General features: G+C 37.9%; 1 protein-coding gene across 1 annotated transcript in view; it reads left to right on the forward strand.

The window, feature by feature from the left end:
• The window catches only part of PICALM (phosphatidylinositol binding clathrin assembly protein), a 107932-nt gene that overhangs the window by 14476 nt on the left and 69176 nt on the right, over nucleotides 1-24280 (forward strand). The window contains exons 2-6 of the mRNA XM_014941548.1: nucleotides 17083-17225; nucleotides 19715-19790; nucleotides 21025-21127; nucleotides 22575-22668; nucleotides 23183-23294. Of these exons, the coding sequence (XP_014797034.1) occupies nucleotides 17083-17225; nucleotides 19715-19790; nucleotides 21025-21127; nucleotides 22575-22668; nucleotides 23183-23294 (528 nt within the window). The remainder of the gene's footprint in view (nucleotides 1-17082; nucleotides 17226-19714; nucleotides 19791-21024; nucleotides 21128-22574; nucleotides 22669-23182; nucleotides 23295-24280) is intronic.

Here is a 24280-nt window from a genome sequence, read left to right on the forward strand (position 1 = left end):
TGACATCTTCAACGTGTACTTGGTGATGAAGAGACCTGAGGGTTAATATCTTTAGCGTCACATACCGATCTCTCTCAACTGTCTGTAAACCATCACGTCCCTTCTTCATTTACCTTAAAATGATGGGGTAAACTCGCATGTATGCAGACTGTTGGCTTGAAATAGCTTCCTGTTTGCAGTAGGAGATAAAAGTAGGGTTAAAGCTGTAGAATTTTCAAAGTAATTAGTCTTCATCAAAATAGAAATGTTAAACCTCATGCAATTTATTGTGCTTCCATCCATCCACACTGTAAATATTATATTGGATATTTAAATATTTATTATAATATTTAATATAGTAATCTAATATACTCTAATATACTAAATGTAAATATTTATTTCAATATTGAATCAAATGGCTGTCATTCAGAATCAAAGCCTGCCCAGCTCCCTGTCCTAATGTAGTCTCATACAGAACCCTTAAGGGATATACCTTAAGGGTATATCCCTATATATCCCTATATAAGGGATATAAGGGTCTGCTTTCTAGCTAATCAGACCCTAAAGAAGTGGATGCATCCTCAAGTATTTGCAGTTATGTGCTCTGAAAATACTGAGTGAACATTGAACAAATAACTATTCATAATTGTATTCGTGAATGCGTTAAAACTAGCATATGATCAGTGCAAAAGAGTATTTGTTTCCCCTCCCTTTTAAATACTCAGGTTGAATATACTGCTTGTTCAAGAATTGTCATGTTAGTTGGCCGATACAGGCATTTTTCATCTTGCAATCAAGAATCACCTTAAGAACATGATTCATAGGCTCATTATTAAGCATGTTTGTAAAGATAGGATCAAGGCTCTAAGTTTACAGATATTTTTCCAGTGGGAATAATGTGCTAGCGTATGTGTGGGAGCTAATACTTATTTTGGACTAGATTTCCTGATAAAATGCTTTAAAGAGGTGCTGTAGGAATAGAATGTAGAGCAAAAGTGTTCAGTGGTTTCAGCATGTCTTGCATATTTTTCAGCCTTAGGGTGCCGAAACAGTAGCTGATGTCTTGTTTAAAGGAAGAACTTAAAGTCTTAAGAGTAATGCAATATTGATAAAACTTGAAACTTTGCAAGGATAACGCTTTACTAGAAGAAAATACTTGGATATCTGAAAAGCTGTCACATTACTTAAATCTAGAGGGGGAGAAGAATCTTACCTGTACAAATAATCTTATGCATCCATCTCTTTATATGAAATACGGGCAATTAGAAGTTCAGAAACTTCTTGAAAATTACAAACAATGCATAAACGGTGTGCAGGAAGGAAAGTTTGGCAACAGTATTTGGTAGAAATTTTTTTTTATGCTTAACACACACACATTTAAATGTGTTAAACTTGGTATAGATGTTTCAGTTAAATAATAGTATTGCGTGTGGGAGATTTAAAAGACCTCAAAAATCCAAACTGCTACTGTGGTACGTAGGAGAGCAATGTTACCACTTTGAAGTATGGAAGGATTTGGAGTTGGGCTTTCTCATCCTCAACCAAGACAGTTCTAGTGAGCCTGAGCTGACAAACTTCTACTGGTGAGAACATGAGCTGGGAATTGCTGTTCACATCTTGTTCCCAGCGTAGCTGTGGGCACCTCTACTTTGGACTTCTTAGCTTGCACTCATTAAGCATGACTTCACCACATATAAACAACATCAGTCTATATGTATGCTTAAAAAACTCTGCGTGTTGGATTTGTAATAAAATGTGTATTTTTCTACTGAGAAGAGCTTATACCTTGCTCTTTAAAATGACATACTAAGAAAGCTCTGATGGAAAAAAAAAATACCAGCAAAAATCCCTAGTGAAGATGTAGTTTGTCGTGTCAGAGCAGTTCTGCAGAAAGATATGGAATCACTGATGGTTATTCATTTAAAGATATTTTTTTTTGCCAGTGTGCTGCATTTACTCCAGAGATCCATTAGTTTATTTCATAATAATTAACTTAAACAAGATGCTGAGATGGCTCAAATATTAACAGGCCTCTTTTCTTCAGGCTTCACAAGAGACATAACTGTGACCAGGTATTTAGTACATTTATTCTTTACAGGAGGAAAGGAATGTGGTTTGGTTTTGTTTGTGGTTTGTTTTTTGTTTTTTTGTTTTTTTTTCCCCAGAAAGCTATGCTAAGGAACATTTATTTACATTAGTTGAACTCAAATTGGCAGGACCTGGTAAACATCTGAAATGAAAGTTCTGATTCTGGCTTAAATAATTTCTTAAATTTTTGGTGGCTGTCTCTAAGAAAACATGAATACTGAAGAACAGCAGACAAAAAGGAATTGTAGGGAGAAGAGAGGGCCTGGAAAATTAATCTTTAGAAAGATAACTAATATCTTTTAGATACTTTTGTCTTGATTAACATTTTAAGATTTGAATAAAGATAATTCTGTCCTGTTACAACAGCTGATCTCGATGGATGCAGGTAACAAGTATGGTTTTTTGGTGTGGTTTTTTCTGCTGACTCCTAAACTAAGTAGTACATGGGAGAACTGTTCCAATACAGGCTCCTTACGTCACTTTGCTGTCAAATTGGAGGTTATTTAAAGTGAAGAACGTATCTGGTTCTAATGATGCTTTTTATTAATAACTGGTATGTTGGAATATACCACATGTTAATAGAGTAGCATTGTCCTGGGAATGTTTGCAGCTGCTCTTCAGACCAAGTTTAGAAGACAAAATTATGCTGGTACATTGGAATAGTAGGCTGTGAATGCTTGCAAGTGTGAAGTTCTGAATGGGTAAGGGAGGTGTCAAAGTTGAGTATAAAAGGATTTTCTAAACGTGTTGGAGCACTACAAGAGGCTTTGGCTTGTTTCATTTACATTGTAAACCACTAATGTGAGGCTGCAGGAAAGATGGGCATCCTTCAGTATGTCTAAAGAAGAACATATTACAAAAAAGAAAGTAGTTTCCATTATATTTGACAGTGAGGAGCTTCATTATCCAGCTTGGGGCACTATATTATAAAATAAATGAATGAAACTGTAGAGAATCCAGAGAAGATCAGCTGAATTAAGAAGACTGGGTAGTTGGGAAATGTTGAAAGAAAAATAGTTATTTTATTAAGAAAGCAGATAACAGAGAATAGTGTTTTTTCCATTGTGCTGATGACTTATGCAGAGGGCAGATATTCCATCTCAACTGAAAAAGACAAGAAGTTCCCTTTTTTTTTTTAGTTTGCGCCAGAACATGGGGCTTCTGGGATATGAGACAGGTCTAAGGAAACTTAGAATTATGGAGATGGGGAGTAACCACTGAAGGCCATGGCAGACATCTTTGGAGAACAGCAGATGACTGTAGTTGGACAGTGGCATAACATAATAGCTCATTATTGCTGAAAGAGGTGGGACTTTTCCACTTCCCTTTTCCCTCTTCTTACTTTTGCATGTCATTATCTCCTCTTCTGTAGTGACTTTTTCCAGATTTGGTCTTTTGTAACCCATTTGTTATCTTGTGGGACTACTGAAAAAAAAGAAAACCCAAAAACTACACAGGGTTGTGTCCCACTGTGTGTTGTCCCCCATCTTCCCACCACCACTTAAGTTGTTGTTTTTTTCTTTTCTGAGAAATTAATATGGTTTGGAGAGAAGTACACCCGTGCTGGCACAGCATAAGCAGTGGAAGTGTGTGGTTGTTGGCAGGTAGAGACAGGAATGGGACCACCCTGTTTGGTGTCAGTGAACTGTCATGGAAATATATCCTATGGGTAATTATGTCTAACATGGAGGAATTACATGTTAACAGGTCGTTTCCAAACTTTATTGATTTCTGCGATGGGATAGTGGTTGAGATAGGCTGAACCTAAGCTATGAGGGGCTTTGAAAATCAAGTATCTGATGTTTGAAATAATATAAAGGATAGTTAGTTGAGGAACTCGGAAAGTGTAACTTGAGGCTCGCTCTTGTTTACCTGTTGATGGTTCTCCTAGACTATTTGTGTAACAGTCCTGGCCTGTTCTTGTGAATTTGTGTTGGTCTAAACAACTAACTCACATGATGTGTTTAAACTTGCATCAAGATTCAGCTATGGTAGAGTAGAAATGTTGGGGGATCGAAGGAAGGAGTTAGATTGTAGAGGTGGCCACATAAGCCAGATCCATTACCTCTAAGTCTGTTCACTTGTGAGCTCGATAGCCTTTACCTTATGTAAAAAGGGAGAGGATCTCTATTTCCACCACCACTCAAGTAAAGTTTTTTGGTTTTCTTTTCTGAGTCATAAAACTGAACAAAACAAGTTGTCACTGATACTAGTTCCGCAATCAGATGTCTTTGAGAACTCTGTAAATTTAGTCACGACTCTGCATTAGCTAAGTGGAACTTAGCAAACCTGGTGGGTCAAAATCGACCCGTTTCAGATGTGGGATCAGAGGAGATGGTCTCCAGAGGTTCTGGCCATCGTGAATTATTTTATAACTCTGTGGGCCTGAGTTTGTATAACTTTATTTATTCTGCTATGATGATCTGGTAATTCGGTTTCTTAAATTGAGCTTAACAGAATACCAGCAACTTTTCATGCTGACAGTGTAACGTGATGATGTTTGCACGATGAAGGGAACAGCATAAAACTGTCACTTCTTCCAAGGAGAAATGTATCTGATTAGATGAGCAGATAAGAGGAAGGATGGTGGTGTTCTTATATTCAGTTTCTAAACTCCTCTAACTTGTTTACGTGCTGTCACGGTACACTTATGCTTGTGTCATTGTGCCTGTAACTGTTCCTGGATTAATGAGACAAATGTAGCTGAAATTAGAGTATTGTATTTACAATATGTGGCTGGAGCTGTTGAGACAACATTTAGCAGTATTCTAATGTTATTGTTTAAAGTGTGATGGGGGTATTCAGCAAGTTGAAAGGTAAGAAATGATTTGGGAAGCAAGTGTTCTGGTGTTTCTTGAGGAATTGATTCTGTAAAGGTAACTTAGACTTCTTGTTTCCACAGTATTTGTCACTGGAAAGAATTTTGAATAATGATTATGGATGGTGGATCAAACTGGTAACTTGACACCTATGTGGGAAAGATGAAGAAGAATAATAAAAATATCAGTGTGACTTACTTTACCAATTGTTTTTTGAGTTGTGCTTCCCTTATTTAAAACTTTTTCTTTATTTTTTTCATGTATTGATGCTTTGTTTGCTGATGACTTTCAGTAGACAATCCTAATGTTGCTTAGAGAAGTCTTCATTGAAGCAGTTGTCCAGCTGAACCTGTTTTTACTCTTATTTTGCACAGAAAGTATCTTAATAATTTTTTACAGTTCTCAAACATAAGAAGAAAAGGTTAGTCAAAGAGTTACCATACAGTTAGAGATACCTGAGGCAATAATGCTGAGTTCACAGGGTTACTGGTAAAGATTTAAAGGAATTTGTAAGAAGTGCAATTAGAAATTGCAGTTTTAGGTAAGAGAGAGAACATGATAGTCTTATTTGAATTGGAACAAAAAGACAAGATGCAACTTGCTGAAATGAAAATATAAATTGTTGGCTGTACAACAAGTTATTCTACTTTATATTAAAGCTGCCTTCTGCCTTTTTTATCCTGCTTATCTAATATAAATAAGATTAAATCACATTCCTTTTTAAACATAGAAAAACCTGAACAGAGTGGGTCGTCTTGGATTTCTTTAACTCTTCCATGAATTATTTCCTGAGTCAGTGTATCTAGCTCTTAGAATAAAGTTATATGCGGAGGAAGAGTTTTCAACTGGAATTTTTGTTGTTATTAAAGAAGCGTGTGGTGCAGATTTTCTTTTCCCCCCTCTCGCCGTGACTTGAGTGAAGCCACTTGAAGTAGAAAATTCTTTCTAGTAAAGCAGTTGGATACAAAGGAGCTTATTCAGCAGAGAAACAAAAGTAGATTTAGAACAAATATTGTTTATAGCATATTTTGTTTTAAACTGCAAATGTAGATATTTTCTGGTACTTGTGAAAACATTGAAGTATCACTCAGTTTTCAAATACGTGCTGGTTATGATATTCTTTCTTCAGATGAAATGTCATTTGTTGGCTCAGACAGAAATTTAACATCATTCTCTCTTTCTAGCATGATCACGTAGCTCTGCCGTTTGGGGTTTCTTTGTTTTGGCACAGGCTTTGTTTGCAGTTACCAAGTGTACCTCTGAGGAAGAAATCAATTTTAAAAAATGTCAATTTTTCATGCTTGAATTCATGTTCAAAACTACTTTGGTTATTGTTTTTAGCTTATTTGGTTCTCTAATGGAAATTATCTATTAACATCCAGGAACTTTCTAATCCTATTTTCCACATTCAAATAAGGATATAACCTGTGGAAGAGGTGGAAGATTATTTTATAAGTGTCTAAAATCCTTTCATGGTGCAGCCAGATCCTCTAGTGTTTAAATGTTAAAGAAGAGTACATGTTAAATGTACTATAAATGTTTTCAAGGGGGTTTGCTTACAGTTCATAAACTTTTCAAATAAAACTGGTATGTGTTTGTGAAGTAATTTCTAGTTTTGGGGTTTGTCCTATGTATTTTGTTGAAACTGGATATGATTAGATTCAGAAATATCTTAAATGCTTGTTATCTTCATAATCAGCTTGTCAATGTAAGTGGGGAAAAAATAACCAGTGTAATCTAAAATACTTGTCATCAGCACCCAGTTGATACTTCTTGATGCTTTATATTGGATATGAAAACAAGGAACTTGCCTTCTATTCAAGGTGGGAAAAGGATCTGTTACAGGAATTTCAAGAAAACAATGCAACGAGGAAAAAAAATCTATAATGGAGAGATTGGGTAATTCTGATCTTTCATGTTAAACGTCACACAGACCACCCAGGCTACAATGAAATTTTTAGTTCAGCAAATGACCATGGAAAACCTTGCAGCTGCTGCAACTTGTGCCTAAATTCAGTTTCTGCTTCATTTGAGAACTGCTGTCAAATGTTCCATTAACTTAACCAGGGTCTCTTTGGTTGGTTTGGTTTTTTTTTGTGTCAATAATGCCTATTTTCCCTATTGCAAAATAATTTTCCTGTCCTGCTAGAGAGAAAAGATGTGGCCTGTGTGTGTGCCGTGCCACAACCTGTGTTGGGACTATTTAAAATCAACATGGGTACACAGATTGTGTTAGCTGTTTTGAGGGGTTAATCGGGAAGTTAATCCCGAACCCATAAAATTTCTTTAGAAATAGTAAATTAAACTTTCCCCCACCACTAGTGTTTGCTGTAACTATTCCTAACACAGAATCAAAGGAGGGATTTTTTTTTGGGTCTAGTGGCAAACTTCCTATAGGTATAAACCCTATTGCTTCAGATCGTTAACCAGTTTGGCACAAATTTGCTGGCTTGTGATTTTTGAAATTGGTCAGTCCTGTCTCTGCGAATGTTCTCATCCACCCCTGGGTGATGCCTTACCTCTGGACCTGTGTGACAGATGTTTATATTCAATATTTGCATTTCAGTTAAGATTGCTGACCAAATGAGGGAACACATCACATTTATTGCTCTGTTCCAGTCATCTAATATTTGTGTAGAGCAAGAAATATTAACTTAAGAAAGTGAGACCCAGCCATAGTTGGAACGTGGTATAACAACATGAATTGACATGGAGACAGCTAGAAAAGGGATCTGAACTTTAGTCTTAGCAGAGTGGACACCTATATCACTTTTTTTTGTTTGTTTCAGTTGTTAAGTGGAGACATCAAAATTTTCCCTACTGTATAGGATTTTAAGAAGTATATTAAAAATGAAAGTGTTTCAGCTTTGAATGCTATGTCTTACAGAGAAGCTGTTCCCCTCAAGGGAAAAAAATAATCCTGTATCGATAGCTTTTTAAATCTTTAGCTCAAGCACTTTACTAAAATAATTTTGAATGGCCTTAAGTGAAAGGGGAATTGGTCATAAGCAAATGCAGCCTCTTGAATAGAGTTATCTTAAGTACAGACACTGGCCCGTGTTCCACCATTAGTGATCAGCCACAAGTGTTCCCTCCTGCAAGTGGGTTGTCAATCACTGGCATGTTATCTCTCCAGTTTGAAAGCTAATCCATAGTCTAAATGGATTGTGTTCTATGTGGACATATTTTCCTAAGAATAATTACTGAACTCATTCAAGAAAAGTTTTCTGTTTCCTTCTATATTTAAAAAAGAAAGGGGTTTGCTGTGTGTTTTGGCTTCAGTTATAAATGTAGGTAAACTTGATCTGATGCATACTTGGCTTCTACTTCGGATCCATCAATATGTATTTAAATTCTAATAAGAATTTTTGGCTTTCATCCTCTTCAGAAAAGATGAAGTGTTAAGGCAAATGAGACCTTCCTGGCAACTTCAGAGAGTTTGTTGGGTAATTTCAGTTCTCTTCCTGGTATGCTGAACTTCTGGTAGTTTTTTTTGGAGTATTTAGTTTCTTACTATTCTGGAAGGGGAGGGTATTAAGAATTTTTTGTGAAAGCTTAAATTTGTGTCTGATTGTATATGTATCCTTTTTATTAGAGTATGTTGCTTGTCTTTGAATTGAATTTATCTGAAAAGTGTGTAGTCTATTCAGAATGACCTTTAAGCTTTGACAATACTTTGTGGTACAGCAGAGATATATAATGTACACAGCTACCCAAACATAATGATACTAAATTAGCTATTTGCTTAATTTAATAGGGTGGTACTTTAATAATATTTAAAAAAAAAAATAATCAGAGAGCTATACATATATAGGATTTGTTTTTGGGCGTAGCTTTGTAAACGTGTTTGTGGAAGATCACAGAATAAATTGGAGACTCTTGTTGGACTTGGAGCTGAGATTGTGCCTGTTCTGAGTATATAAGCTCAGGCTGTTTGCATGTGGTTTACTTGATTAATCATCCGTAGTCTCTTTTGTATGTTGATTTTACGTTGGCTTGGGAGAAATCAAATATTTGTTCAATGTGGTGAAGGTGTATGTGCCTGTCCTTAATCATGCCTTGTCCTTCTAGGGTTTGTTAGTTTCTGAAGTTAAAATATACTTTAAGGCAAATTTTGCCCCTTTTGTTGTTCTGGTGGCCACTTCCATATTGAACCTGACACTGAATCGCAATGCTGCATTGGTGACACTGATTTCTGGGATGGTGGGGGGATGTCAAACCCAGGTTTGACTCCATTGAGGAGTTGTTCTGGGGGACACTGAGGTTTTTATAACAGTAGGACCTCTAGCAGAGAGCAAAAGAAAAAATTCTGTCCAAGCAAAGCCGCTCACGCACTGGATAGGGCCAGTGTGAAAATTGGGTCGTTTAAACTGATCTGCTTATCTTGTGGAGCTCTCTTTTAAATAGCTTTTTTTAAAAACAAGAATAAACTGGGATAATCTTTACAGTGCAAACTTCTTGAGTTTCTGACAGGACCTGTGACTTAGTTTATTTTCTTGTTGTAGTTAGTCTAAATATTGTATATGAGCTGCTTCCCAGGATTGTACTATTGGTTTCCTAATAATTTTCCAGTCAACTTCATAAAACTGCAGCATCCACATACATGTGTGAGTGAAGAGCAAAGTGCTCATATTCTGGCGAAATTTAGTCTTCAAACAGAATTAAAAAAATCTTCAATCTGGAAGAACTATGTATTCCCATGTTTTTGCTTCACTTTTTTTTCATCAACACAGGGGAAACGAGCTCCTTCATTGCAACTATCACTTGGAGGTGCTGTTCCAGAGATCACTCATTCTGCTCTAGCTTCTCAATTTAAGAAGACAGTATGTAGTCCAGAATAATTTCTGTTCTCAAGTAATTTCCACATAAGTGTTTAAAAAAACTTATTTCGCAGCAGTTTTGTCCTGGGCAAGCTCAGATGCTGAATCTTGCGCTGAAATCATCTCATGTCCTTAGTTGTTTTAGCAAACATAAATTCAGATTTAACAAGATGCAGGGAATGGGCAGGTGACTTCCTGGGCAGAGCAGCTCAGCACTTCCAAGCTATTTGTTGTTTAGCCAAAACTTATTATGAGGGGTTGATTTCATCTGAATTTCATTTCTCTCTGAGGGAATATGTAAGGGAATGTATATCTGCATCATCTGAATTTCATCTCTATCTGAGGAAATTGACCAACTGGAATGTCATTTACCTTACTCTCCCTTTATTATTTTGGTGGTTTGTTGGGGTTTGTTTGTTTTTTCTCTTTTTTTAATGAAGAATATAATATTTCAGAATCACAGAATGGTATGGGGTTGGAAGGGATCTCTGGAGATCATCCAATCTAACCCCCCTGCCAAAGCAGGTCCAGCCAGAGCAGGTTGCACAGGTGGGTTTTGAATGTCTCCAGAGATGGAGACTCCACCACCCTCTGGGCGGCCTGTTCCAGGGCTCTGCCACCCTCAAGGTGAAGAAGTTCCTCCTCATGTTTAGATGGAACTTCTTATGTACAAGTTTGTGCCCGTTTTCTCTTGTGCCTGTCACTGGGCACCACTGAAAAAGACTGGCCCTTCTTCTTGACACCCTCCCTTTAAGTATTTATAGGTGTTGATCAGATCTCCCCTCAGTATTCTCCAGACTAAAAAGACCCAAGTCCCTCAACATTTCCTCCTGAGAGAGATAGATGCTCCAGGCCCCTAGTCAATGTGTTTAACTCTTGGCACTGTGTGTGCCTGCTAATGTTGAATAATCAATAGTTCAGTTACCTGCTTACTGATGCATTCTGTCTCGCGTTATAAAAAACAAAACACGTGTCTGCATGTTGGAGAATTTAACCAATTATGTGTTCACTCTAGATAGCATCTTTGATATGATAGATGAAGAAGCAACAATTAGCAAGATGGAAATCTGTTACAGTTGCTTCAACTATTCTGGAGCAACTTGAGATGTGAGGCACAATTTCTGGCCTGGAAGGTCTGGTTCTTGTAAATATTTTCAGGTTGATACTTATGAGTAGAAACAATGCTCAAAATAGAGATACAGATAGACCATTGGAAATAATCAGTATGTGAAGTACATCATTCTGGCTTGTGTTCAGTTTCCTCTTTAATTTACTGCAAATGATGCAGTCTGAGTTAGTGAACCCTATTTTCAAGCAACATTTTTATAATCTTATAGCAAATTGATATGGGTAAGATTCTGGAAAGAAATTCATAAAAATGTGTTCAGCTGAACTTGATGGTTCTTTTTGTGGGGGTGTAAACTAATTTCTCAGGGCTTTGTCTTAGGAGGCTGCTCAGTGCAGGAGGAGGTTCTGCCCGAGGAGTTAAGTCCTGGGCATGTGTTGAAAGCCAACAAGAGGGACAAGAGATGTCCCAGAGATGTCCCACAGATGTGGCTGATGTCTGTGATATGTCACTTTGTGGCCTGACCATCTCCTGTTTGCTATGGGTCAAGAATCATATCATCACTTGCCATGGGCTGGCTGATCCCCATCTGCACGCCTGGTGTGGGGTAGATGCTGTCCTTCAACTCAACATCTCAGCCTTTTAGTAGCTGCTTTGTGTACGTGATTGCTTCTTGATTCTCGGTTGTGAATCTTCAGTCTTGCTGTAGTTTTACTGGACTTTTTGCCTTTACACTTCTCTGACCTAATAACTATCAGTTGTGTGAAACACCAAATCATTTGGTTCTTTCCCATAATGAAGCCTGAACAGTTGTAAAGACTGTAAATGTTGGGAGTACAAATATCCTTTTTCTGAGCCAGAGTATTACACAGTATTTTACTGCAGGTTTCGTACTAGTTCACTTCAGCAGGATTAGGCAAGAGAACGCCTTCGTACAGGTGCAATTGTAAATCTTCAACGTTACTGAAATGTCTGCAGACCAGACCTTTCTTAAGATTCCTTGCAAAATCTTTCCTTTGTTGGAAAAAAGCCATAATCCCAAACAGAAATGAATTATGTGAAAGTCGTTTAGCGGTAAAAAAATGTAACTGTTATTAAAAAAAAAGGTTTAGTTTATTTAAAAACAAACAACAACTTTTTTTTTTAGGAAAATCTAGTTTTGACATCTCTGCTGAAATGTGGTATGTGATTTAGTGTAGGTAGACAAGTAGAGTTTTTCAAAACATAAGTCTTCTCAATCGCTTGATTGATAATAACAATTATTATTGTATAGTTAATAATAGGACTAAGGTTTTGAAATATTTAGAAATGTACTCCTGTTGGACTACTCTTTTAGACTTTAACTTATTTGTAAGTCAGTTCTCTGGTTTTGCCTGCCTCCATTGTCTCATTCTCTTTCCACAGACAGTACATACAATTGTGAGGTTACTTTATATTGGAAGGGACCACAAAAGTTCCTCAAATCAACCTCCTGCTTAAACCATGTCAAGCGTTAAAAGATGTTGTTGCTTAGAGGCTCTAGTGCCTGACCACTTTCATCGTGAAGGTTTTTTAATTTCTTCATCTGATAAGAATTTCCCTTGTTGCAGCACGTCTGTTGCCTCTCCTCCTTTCGCTGTGAACTTCTAAGAAACATCTGGCTGTGAAGATAGTGCTTATGTTCCCCCTCCCTGCTTTTACCCTTCTGTTCTGCAGATGGAATAAACCCACCTGCTCTAACCGCTTCTCGTGCATCGTGCGCTCTAAACCGGGCCCATCCTAGTGGCCTTTCTTGGGGTTGTCTCCAGCTACGTCCATGGTTGTGACTCCATTCCTTGCTCTCTAAGCCTGATAGAGCTCTCCCAGACAGCTGCAAGCTGGAAGCTTAAAATTCTTGTTGCTAATTGTTGCCTTCTTTGAAACAATCATCAGTGTTTGTTATTTAATATCTTTATTATATCTATTTTCTAGTGGATTTGTCCCTGCCCGTGGCAGGGGGGTTGGAACTCGAGGATGTCTAAGGTCCCTTCCAACTTGAACAATTCTGTGATTCTATGATTATGCTGTCTTATGCTTTGGAAGTTTTAGTGCAGAGGTGGGAAGGTGGTTTGTACTTCCCAGGAGGGTTTCTTCCAGCCGTGAGGTGCTGTGGGCATTAATGCAGATGGTCAGTAGAATCATAGAATCATTCAGGTTGGAAGACACCCTTGGGATCATCGAGTCCAACCATCTCCCCTACTCTACAAAGTCCTCCCCTACACCATATCCCTCAGTACCGCATCTAAATGTCCCTTAAACACAGCCAGGGATGGTGACTCAACCACCTCCCTGGGCAGCCTGTTCCAATGTCAAACCACTCGTTCTGTGAAAAATTCCTTGCTAATGTTTAGTATAAACCTACCCTGTTGGAGCTTGAAGCTGTTCCCTCTTGTTCTGTCGAGAGTAGAGTAGAAAGAGTGACTTTCCTTTCTGTACTATTACAGGGAAAAGTATTCAATCCTGCTCCTTCTTTCCTGTGACAAGAAATTAAAAGATGAAAGTCATCAGTTTCACCAAGGGTTATCCTATTTTTTTTTTCCTTGATATTTTTGTTTGTTTATATTATTTTTTCTTTTCTAAGGTTAAATCTATTCCCCTTAGTATATATAATATACCTGCCTGCTGTATTGCTCATCCCATACCCCGTAACCAGCAGTCTTGAGATATTGTTGCTTTGGGCACTTAAGTTTCAAAATACGTCGCTAGTATTTTCCTAGGTGGGTGTGAGACGAGTTGTGTAAGGTGTAGGATGTGAAAATAATTATAGATCTGTTCCTCTCCCTTAATGAAGGGTGTCTGGAGGAATAGGATAAATAAGCAAGAACACTGGTTGTGACAGTCTTCCCGAGCAGGCGGTGTGGGATGCAGGGTACTGTCTTCTCTTCTGCTGTGTCTGTGCTCTGCTGCTCACACTATGGTTAGCACAAAATTGCTGATCTCATTTGAGTTTAACTGGCCAAATATTTTTCTACCTAATTAGCACGAGGCTTTTAGGTAGATGTAACTTTTCTGAACTGTATGTGATGTGTAAGCACTTTGGGATATTGGGATATAGCAGATAGTTAAACGTCTGTGTTGTTCAATCTGCATTTCGTAGAGAAAGAAACTTCATGTTTTGCTAAACTTTGTCTGTAGTAACTGAGCTATTTCAGTGACTCTTTCCCTGTTTTTATTTGCCAATTTGCTTCCTTCCATTCCAGGCTGGACTCGCCTGTGCTCTTCTGTTCTTGCTTGTGTTCTCTCCCAGTTGGCTACTAGTTCTCCTCCCTGATGTTCCTGCCCTCTCTCCCCCCAGCCCCCAACTTCATTCATATGCTTTTCACGTAAACAATCATCACTTCTGTGAGGGATGATTTTCTGCTGGGTTACAGAGCCTGTTTTCTTCTACACACTGCAACAGATACCAAAACAGGATTTGAAAGTCCAGTGGCATTTCAAGAAACATTTCTTCCAGCACAAAATATCATCTCAAATAGATACAACTTTTTTAGTCATTTCAGATAGTGGGTTTTCAAGTGGCAATTATTTCTTTGTTACTGTTGACTAGTTGGCAAATGTTGCATTTAGGAATCAAAGTTCTCACTTTCTGATACTCACTTGCACATCTTATGCTAAAATGTGTGACTTGACATCCAGTGATGCATGTGCCTTTATATTTAATGTGTGTTCCTGCCAGATAGCCCCGCACGAAACTCTTTCTGTTATTACTGAGGTGGGAAGACCTGAAGATCAAGAAGCTTCAGGGCTTGGTTTTAATGATCCAGTTCAGAGCATGTTCTTTGCTGACTAATATCCTACCATTGTCTTAACAGCCCCAAATCATCATCCAATAATAGATAACCGTGACTTAAAAATGAGGTCATGAATGCCTGTAGTCATCATAGTTTTACTTGTAGATAAAGGAATGGCTAATCTCTCCATCTCGTTACATTTTGAATGTAGAAATCATTTCCTGCTTGCTTCCTTTAATACTTAAACTTATAAATAGCAGCTTTTTCAGTTCTGACTGTGCTAGTTCTGAGTTTGTGATAGCTGTGTTTACCTGCTTCTCTGGCTGAAGGAGGGTCCTCTCTTTTAGGGGTCCTTCGTGATGAATGATTGTTCATAGCAGCATATAAAACTGTCTTCACAGGTTAAATATTTGCCTTCAGATTAAAGGGATGTTTCTGGTTAGCCTTAGTAGCCCATAGGCAGGCACTGGGCTTACTCAAGTCTTGATCCTTCTTGAGCTATGGCTTTTGGCAGGGCTGGCAGATTCAGTGAAAATTACTATTTTATTTTCAGGGTGGGAATAGTAGTACCTACCAGAGAAGGGCAACGAAGCTGGTGAGGGGAGCTGGCAGATTCAGTAAAAATTACTATTTTATTTTTAGGGTGTGAATAGTAGTACCTACCAGAGAAGGGCAAAGAAGCTGGTGAGGGGTCTGGACAACAAGTCTTATGAGGAGAGGCTGAGGGGGCTGGGGTTGTTCAGCCTGGAGACAAGGAGGCTGAGGGGAGACCACCTCACTCTCTATAACTACCTGAAAGGAGGGTGTAGAGAGGCAGGGGTTGGTCTCTTCTCCCAAGTCACAGGCAATAGGACAAGAGGAAATGGCCTCAAGTTGCACCAAGGGAGGTTCAGATTGGGTATTATGTGATGAATGATTGTTCATAACAGCATATAAAACTGTCTTCACAGGCTAAATATTTGCCTCCAGATTAAAAGGATGGTTCTGGTTAGCCTTAGTAGCCCATAGGCAGGCAAGCACTGGGCTTGCTCAAGTCTTGATCCTTCTTGAGCTATGGCTTTTGGCAGAGCTGGCAGATTCAGTAAAAATTACTATTTTATTTTTAGGGTGTGAATAGTAGTACCTACCAGAGAAGGGCAAAGAAGCTGGTGAGGGGTCTGGACAACAAGTCTTATGAGGAGAGGCTGAGGGGGCTGGGGTTGTTCAGCCTGGAGACAAGGAGGCTGAGGGGAGACCACCTCACTCTCTATAACTCCCTGAAAGGAGATTGTAGAGAGATGGGGGTCGGTCTCTTCTCACAAGTCACAGGCGATAGGACAAGAGGAAATGGCCTCAAGTTGCACCAAGGGAGGTTCAGATTGGGTATTAGGAAAAATTTTTATGTGGAAAGGGTTATTAAGCCTTGGGATGGGCTGCCCAGGGAAGTGGTTGAGGCACCATCCCTGGAGGTATTTAAAAGACAGGTTGACCTAGAGCTTAGTGGTTTAGTGATGGTTTAGTGACATGGTTTAGTGGTGGGGCTTTTTTTATTAATGTTGATGATTGGACTAGATGATCTTTAAGGTCCCTTCCAACCTAGATGATTCTGTGATTGTGTCATCAGTACTATGTTGCATTAAGTGAAGGTAGCGAGCTGCGTTATATCACCTTTGGATGGTGATATAGTTCCCTCTGCTGTATTTGTCACTATAGCATCATGGTCTTAAGTAGCCGCTTCCTTCCCTGGCATTTGGAAATAAATTATGGGACTATTATATATTATTATATCAGTTGCATTGTCAGTATGGCTCCTTGTGGTTACACAATTGTGAGAGTAGTAAATCTAGAAGAAAGATAGAGAGGGTAACTTCTCAACTATTTGAGGAGTCTCTAGATCTTGTCTACTAGAAGTCCAGGTTGAACAAGAGCTGGATAGCTTTGTGTTAGGCAGCCACCCTCAGGTTTTGCTGTGCTCCTGACCATCTTTTCAGTTACCAACCCACTTTTTTTTAACAACATTCACCTGGCAGCTTCTGGTGTTGTAGCTAGAGGCTCATTTTTTCACTTAACATTTCCTCTGCCCTTTTGAAGGTGTTGATTGCTTTGTATCAAGACTAAGCAGCGTTTGAATTTTTTATTACTCACACTGAGCCAATGTCTAGAAGGGCTTACTGGTCCATTAAGAGGCTAGAAATCTGAGGTTACAGTTAATTCCAGTCATAATCTTCCAGTAAAGCTTGATTAAATAGCAGCATGTAAGAGTTATTTTGCTATTTAATGCTTTAGATGTTTGAAAGCTGGGAGTTGTTAGTCAGAGATAGTGTAAGTCGTTATGGTACTTCTATTCCAGGTCCTTCTAAGGACTATGAAAGCAATTGAGGACCTGGAATTCTTGGCAGTGAGCAGACTGGAGTTTGTATTACAGGGTTCTAGTGCTTTTCAAGAAATTATTTATTTTACTGGGAAGCCCCTTGGTTTCAATAGAAAATATTGCTACATAAAATGAGAGATTTTTTTTTTTTATACGTTATTGATCTTCCTTCACGGAACTTGGCATAATAACAAAAATTTCTCTCTTGCAGACTTAATCCAGTGCACAAATGAGATGAATGTGAACATCCCCCAACTGGCAGACAGTTTGTTTGAAAGAACGACCAACAGTAGCTGGGTAGTGGTCTTCAAATCTCTCATCACAACCCATCATCTAATGGTGTATGGAAATGAGGTAATACAAAAAATCCTTTGTCTGAGAACAGTTACAGCACTTCATTTCTATCAATGTCAGCTAAATTCTTCCACTAATTATCTTTGTAACACAATATTTATTTTTACCTTTTTGTATCTACCTGCATGAACGTAGGTCTCATATTTGTCTACTTAGTTTATTTCTACCTTACAGTTTGTAATTTTAGAATCAAAAGTGTCTTGAATGCTGAAGGTACTTTTTTCTGTGGTGTTATTGTAACAATATAAACCAAACAAAACCAACAAATTATCTGCAGTGGGATTCTGAATGCTGAAAGTGAAAGCATTTTTAGGTTCATGTTCTAGCTAATCTGCGTGGTCTCTTCTCCCAGATAACTTGATTCTGAAACGGTTCCCCTATCATAGAATGATATGGGGTTGGAAGGGATCTCTGGAGATCATCTAGTCCAACCCCCCTGCCAAAGCAGGTCCACCCAGAGCAGGTTGCACAGGAATGTGTCCAGTAGGGTTTTGAACATCTCCAGAGACGGAGACTCCACCACCTCTCTGGGCAGCCTGTTCCAGTGCTCTACCAACCCTAAAGTGAAGACGTTCTTCCTCATGTTTAGATGGAACTTCTTATGTTCAAGTTTGTGCCCGTTTCCTCTTGTCCCTGTCACCCTCTACCCTTTTCCAGTGAAGACAAATATGTGCCTGTGAGCATCTATTTAACACCAACTACTATAGAATAATGAAACAAACAAAACCCCAATTTACAAAAAAAGGAATAAGCTTGTTTTATTCCACAACTTTAATTCCTATGGGGACTTATTCTTTGAAATGCCAAGCCAAGTGTAGCAGCAGCTTGAATTTTCTCTATTTAAAAAGTCAAAACTATACTTCTAAGGGTTCTTAGAAAGTGTTTGTAAACATTCACTTTTACTGCAAACAGTCAGTGCAATGTGAGCTCTCTGAATTTTGGAATGAAGAGGTATAGCTTGAGAAAATTACAAGTAAATTTTGTAAAGAGGAGGAAAATTTTTCATTTCAGACTGCATTCAGAGTTCTTACGGGTTGTGCAACTGTTTCCTCTGGCTGGGTTGTGGCAGGGGGTTAAGTTGTTGTGTGGTTTGGGGTTTTGGGGGGGTTGGTTGGTTTTGGTTGTTTTTTGTTTTGTTTTTTTTAAATACACATACACTGGTTTCTCCTGCGGGTTAGCTGCAGAGTATTTCTGGTCTTGGTTAAAAGCTATTCCTTGAAGCCACGTAAGCCACAAGAGGGCAAACTTCTCATGTTCACTTGAAGAATTATCACTGGGATAATTGACACTTTCCAAAAGAGTCTGTATAATTTTGCCGTGCTTGCGCTTTCTCAGTCATATACATCTTAAACTGATACCAATACACTTCATAATAATTAAAGGTATTTAATGGGACCACTTTCTGAAATGCTTTCCCTTTTAAGACTAAAACTGCCAAACAAATTTTACTTGCCAAATATGTTACAGAAGTAACAAGGGTAAGATTGCTGCTCAAGATGAAACTTTTCACAGCTAGAAATAGTATTTCAACAATGAACATGGAAATCGAGCAGTTATGAAAGTGTCTAGAAATGTGTAGAGAATCTATAAATTCCTTTTTTAAAAAAACACCAACTGAGAAATGATTGGTCCTCTAGCTTTTGCTTAATTAATGTATAGCTAAGTACTGAGTGCCTTTACTCTTCTCCAGTCTTTTTCTATATAACCTGTGCATTTATGCTAATGAAAATAATTCAGTAGGACACGTTACGCTAATCAGAACTATTTTTGCCTCTGTCAAAATGTTATTCCAAGTGAACGATTGGTTTATTTTTGTAGCAGCTCTCGATACAATGGTTCACAAGACAAAATTATTTTTCCTACTAGATTAAGATGTGGTGCCAGTGATCTGAAATGTGCCTTTACAAGATGAAAAGAGCATCATTCATTTTGTAAAACATAAGTTAGAATTATGGTGTAATTAATGAGATGTTCTGGGCGTGATACTCAGTGTTTTATGTGAATTCTTATGTTTGCTTAACATTTTATTTACAAGCAAACTAACCTTTATATCAACTTATTTTCATATTTACTCTAAGCACTATTGCAATTGTATGCTGAGCAAAGATGCTTTGGCTAATTGCTAAAATGTAATCAACTTATAAAATTGAAGTTGAAACAATTGTGAGCATGTAAAACAAGAACATATTTAGGGGCATTTTTTCAGAAGTTTCCAGTTTCATATTCTGTCTTAAAAGAAACAAATTTTTTCAGAGGCCATCCTGTAATATCTGTGAGACAGATTTGTTCACAGATTTTTACGTAAAAAATAACTAGCTTTGTTTAAAAATTTTATCCGAGTTTTTGTAATAGTGTCCAGATTTGAAACCAGTCTTAAGAAATAAAAGCTGAATTTCATAGGTTGGATATCAAGAGTTTCTAGTACTGCTACCTCAGTTCCAGCTCATGGGTATTATAGTTAAAGCATTCACATTTTTCTTTTCGTCTAGCGTTTTATCCAGTATCTGGCGTCCAGAAACACATTGTTTAATTTGAGCAATTTCCTAGACAAAAGTGGATTGCAAGGTAAGGTGTCTTTTTCATTCAAAGTTAGTAGTGTGCACTAAATGCAACTCGGTAACTCTAACGGACTGTGTTATTTAATAAGTAATTTTTCTGTCTCTTTTACTCAAGACTGCATTTCTTAGTTTAAAATGCTGCTGTGGCGTGGCAGAAGCTGGAGAAATTTGTTGTATCTTTTAGAACAGGCTTATAAATGCTTCTGACTTTCTAAGCGAAGCAGATCTGACTTCATATTTCTCCTATTTCTGAAGAGACTTATCTATTTGGAGAGGTAGATTTTGATTAGTAAGTTACACTTCAAAAAATGTGTTGTATGTACATCAGATACAGCATGTCAGTGGGGCAAGATCTGTGTCTAAAATAAAAAAATAACTTTGGGAAATTGTTCATGGACCATTCCATCTATCTTTGAGACTAATTCTGTGGGCAAATAAGTTTCTCTGTGGTTCAGACTTTTTAACTGAAATACCCCTCCCAGTTGTTACGCTGCAGTTCAGTGCAGTTCTGATCATGCGTTTGGCTGTTGGTTTTGTGGGGTTTTTTTTCCTCCTGAGGTGGCTTCCTATTTTCTACTATAATTTGTATATCATTGCTTCTAACTTTTGCCACAAGTGCACTAAAACAGGCACACAGAGTGTTTGCCTGGGCACAGAAACCTTCCCAGTGATAACCAAGGGTCTACCAAATTGCCTCATTTTATTCAGTCTTAACTTCCATGGCTCGGTATAGATTATGGACAGATCTTTTTTTGTGGTCTTCTGTAGTCTGCCAGTTACCAAAATATTTCCTATTGCCACTGTATTTACATAAAAAAAATTCTGTCATGTCTTAATGTTTCCTTCAATGCCTTTATTTTTTTCTATTCAGTTGTAAATTGGAAAGTGTGTTGTAGAGTTGATGGAAACATCTTTGAGTGCATCTTGTAATTTTTTGGTAGTAATTGCAGTATGAGACAAGTTGTATAAAATAGTTTGGTTTGCTTTTGGAAGTCATTCCCTTAGGAAGTGAAATGTACACTTCTGTGTAGTTTAGGTCTTCTAGATATTTGTGGTATTGCCCGTTTGATTTGCATGGTGAATACAACGACGCACGTAGTTCTTCATAACACAGATTAACTATACAAAATAAGGCAAAAATACAATGAAACTGTCTTGAGTAAATATCTTGCCTTTTATTTGGAATAAGGTTCTTGTTCTTTGACTGGGTAAGTAATAAACTTCTGAAACTTGTTTTTTAGGCTATGACATGTCAACGTTTATCAGACGGTATAGCAGGTATCTGAATGAAAAGGCAGTTTCCTATAGACAAGTGGCTTTTGACTTCACAAAAGTAAAAAGAGGGTAAGGATTGCATTTTTGGTTTACTTATCTTGAGGTTTTGTCTCATGTCCTGTAATTCAAGTAGAAAATACCGATGTTGGCTCCTTAGTAGACTCAGTAGACAGTAGCGTCTGCTTTTCTCCGTTGGATACTTCACATCATGCACAAAGCCTCAACTGCCCAATTAGGCATTATACAAATTTTTTTTTTGCTTCAGTTGTTGTAATTTTGCTTCTTTATATTAAAGTATTAATGTTTAAAGAAATGAAAATAGTATGTATCAAAGTATATATCAAAAAAAGTAGAAATTTGGACAAATCTTCCACGGTACATCACAAAGTTACTTTGTCTTAATGAACTCACAAAAATCTCAACCTAAAACTTCTGAGTGAGTTAAGGGCAGTAGTGGGCTGCCTAATGGTATCTCACATTAGTGTTAAAAAGCTAAAATTGGCCCAAGAAGACTGTCCAAATCCCATATGCCTCTTTGCTAATACTGTACAGTTCACTTTATTTTGAAAAATGTGATGGTAAAATCTAAGGGGAGCTTTTGGGTTCCTTTCACTGTTTCTGCTTTTAGAGATGGCTGGAGTCCCCACAGCAGAAAACACTCAGCCTTTTCCTCCTACAGGATGTGTGCATGGTCAGGTGGCTGCAGTTACACCAGAGAGTTACACAACTGCTTGAAAATCAGGTGTTTTAGGCAAAATGAGGTGAATTATTTAGCCCAGAGCATCTGTGAGCCAGCAGGAATAACTGTTCTGGTGGCAGCAATCTCCCTTTTCCACCCCTCAGTGTTTCTTGAGGGCTGTGGGCCATGCCCTGCCACGTTAACTTTGGGGCAGCTGCTGGTTTTGGGAGGACTTATCTCACATAAGAGTTGTTTCTTGTCACTGAGGTGACTCAATCTCTTCCTCAATTGTTGCTTTTCCTGAATATTTTTAGACTTTGTCCATTTAATCTGGACAATTAATAAACAGCCAAATGTTGGTAGTCAGCCGTTAAAAGGAAGTGTCATGTAGTCTCAATAAGCTTTCTGAAAAAGCTTGACAAATACATTGCCACATTTATTTATTCTTTCTTACTGCTTTTAGTTGGAAAGAAAATCATCCAAACAGACATGAAACAATCAGTTTCCAATCAGTTGATTGGGAAAAGCGGAGATAAAAATTTGCTTCAGAAATAACCTTCATAGTACTCTTTGATGACCTTGTTGCATTGTAGCTCTGCTAAGTTTCTGAGCACTATCAGTTTCATCTCCTCAGGATAAAAATTGATCTTGGAGTCATATTTTGGCCATATAAAAATTGTTGCTGGACAGCATTCCTCAGCATCAAAACACCTGCTTTGAATGGCCATGATATAAATGTTTTCTGTGATGCCCTATTTTAATTTTCTGCATTTTGTTGCTCATTAACAATTGTATTCAAAATTCAGGTGAAGGATTCTCTTTTGTTTTGCACAACAGGGCTGATGGAGTGATGAGAACAATGAGCACAGAAAAGCTCCTAAAAACTGTACCGATTATTCAAAATCAGATGGATGCACTTCTTGACTTCAACGTAAGTTCAGCGGCACGTACATGTCTTAATGTACTGGGAACCTGCAGAGGCTTGTAAAATAGGGCAAGATTAAAGGTCTTAAACTTCCATGTTCATCCTTTTGTGTCAATGTCACCTGCACAGCTTGGAGTACAAATAATTTTGGTCATTGACATACTCCCAAGAAACGAGAAAAAGGAAGCAGGGTAACCACTGGAGAGGGTGCTTTGTGCTGAATTAGTGTTGTTTATTGTGTAAGATTTTTTTTTTTGTTCATGTAATTGATTATTTCTGCCCTCTGTCTTTTAGTTACATTTGTTAACATAGATATTAGTCAACAAAAATGTCTGCCAAAATTATTTGATTTAATTCTGTGCTCAGAGATCCTGTGTTGATTTGCTGGGCTGCTATTTTCCACTAATAACCAGTGAGATGACTGGAAAAGGTGCCTTGGGATAGGATACCCGTGTTCAACTAGAAGTTTTTTCAATAAGGGATCAATTCAGTTAAATTAACTTTTTTCTGATCTTCCTAGGTCAATAGCAATGAACTTACAAATGGTGTCATTAATGCTGCCTTCATGCTTCTCTTCAAAGATGCCATTAGACTGTTCGCTGCGTATAACGAAGGGATTATTAACCTCTTGGGTAAATATAACTGCTTTCTGCAATGCTAAACTGCTGGGAAGAAACAATTGCAAAGAGCTGCTCTTTTCTGAGAAATCAAAAGAGTCATACTGTAAACCAGCAAAATATTATTATTTCCAACATTTTTCTGTCCAATTGCATTTCCCATTGTATTATATACAGAGATTGGTAAATTTCTGAAAGAGAAACTAATTCAAGATTTTTTCACTTCATTTTGTTCTCACACTGTTTTGAGGTTTTCTAGTTATGTTGTTTTGTTTTGTTTTTTTTTTTTAGTTTTTGTCCCACTGAACTGCATGGCAAACCCAAACCATGATATTGATGTTTCTTATTTAAGAGACAAGATCAGGTTTCGTTCCTTTTTAAGTAGAATAAGTTATGGTCAGTTAGAAATTTGCAGTCAAGCATCTGTGATTGACTCTTGAAACTTTAATGTCAGTTGGTTTAATGATTGGTTGGCTTTGGTTGGCTTTTTTAAGGGGAATTACAAATTCAGGCTTCAAGCCCTTTCACTTGCACACACTGGAGATGCAGAGGAGCCTAAATCTGGAAAAGAAGTTGAAAGGAATCTGATATGCTTGGTTTAGTTGTATTCTGTGATTGGGCCAAGCTGCCTGATTGCTGTTATTACCCAGTGCTTGCAAAATGGAAAGCAGAATTAGTGAGGGGCAGTCACACCTCCAGTCTGAAGTCCCTGTCTACTTCTTTTGTCTCAGCCAGAAGAACAAGCACACAGCTGCTTTCATGTGTGTTTTGAGAGAAGCTTAGTACAGAAACAGGGCTTGAAAGTGCTATTTCAAGAAGGGAGTTGGCACCAGTGTTTTGCAGTCGGTTGGACCTCAGTGTAGATCACACTGTAACAAGAAGCATCAGTCTGGCAGTATCAAAATCTTGCCTGGTTTGTGGCTGCTGGAACAGAGTAGGTGATGGATTGCCAGATTGTAAAATTGCTCTTTTTTCCCCCAAGAGCGTAGATATAGATTTCT

The sequence above is a fragment of the Calidris pugnax genome, unplaced genomic scaffold, assembly GCF_001431845.1.
Source record: "Calidris pugnax isolate Ruff unplaced genomic scaffold, ASM143184v1 scaffold99, whole genome shotgun sequence".
NCBI classification, from domain to species: Eukaryota; Metazoa; Chordata; class Aves; order Charadriiformes; family Scolopacidae; genus Calidris; species Calidris pugnax.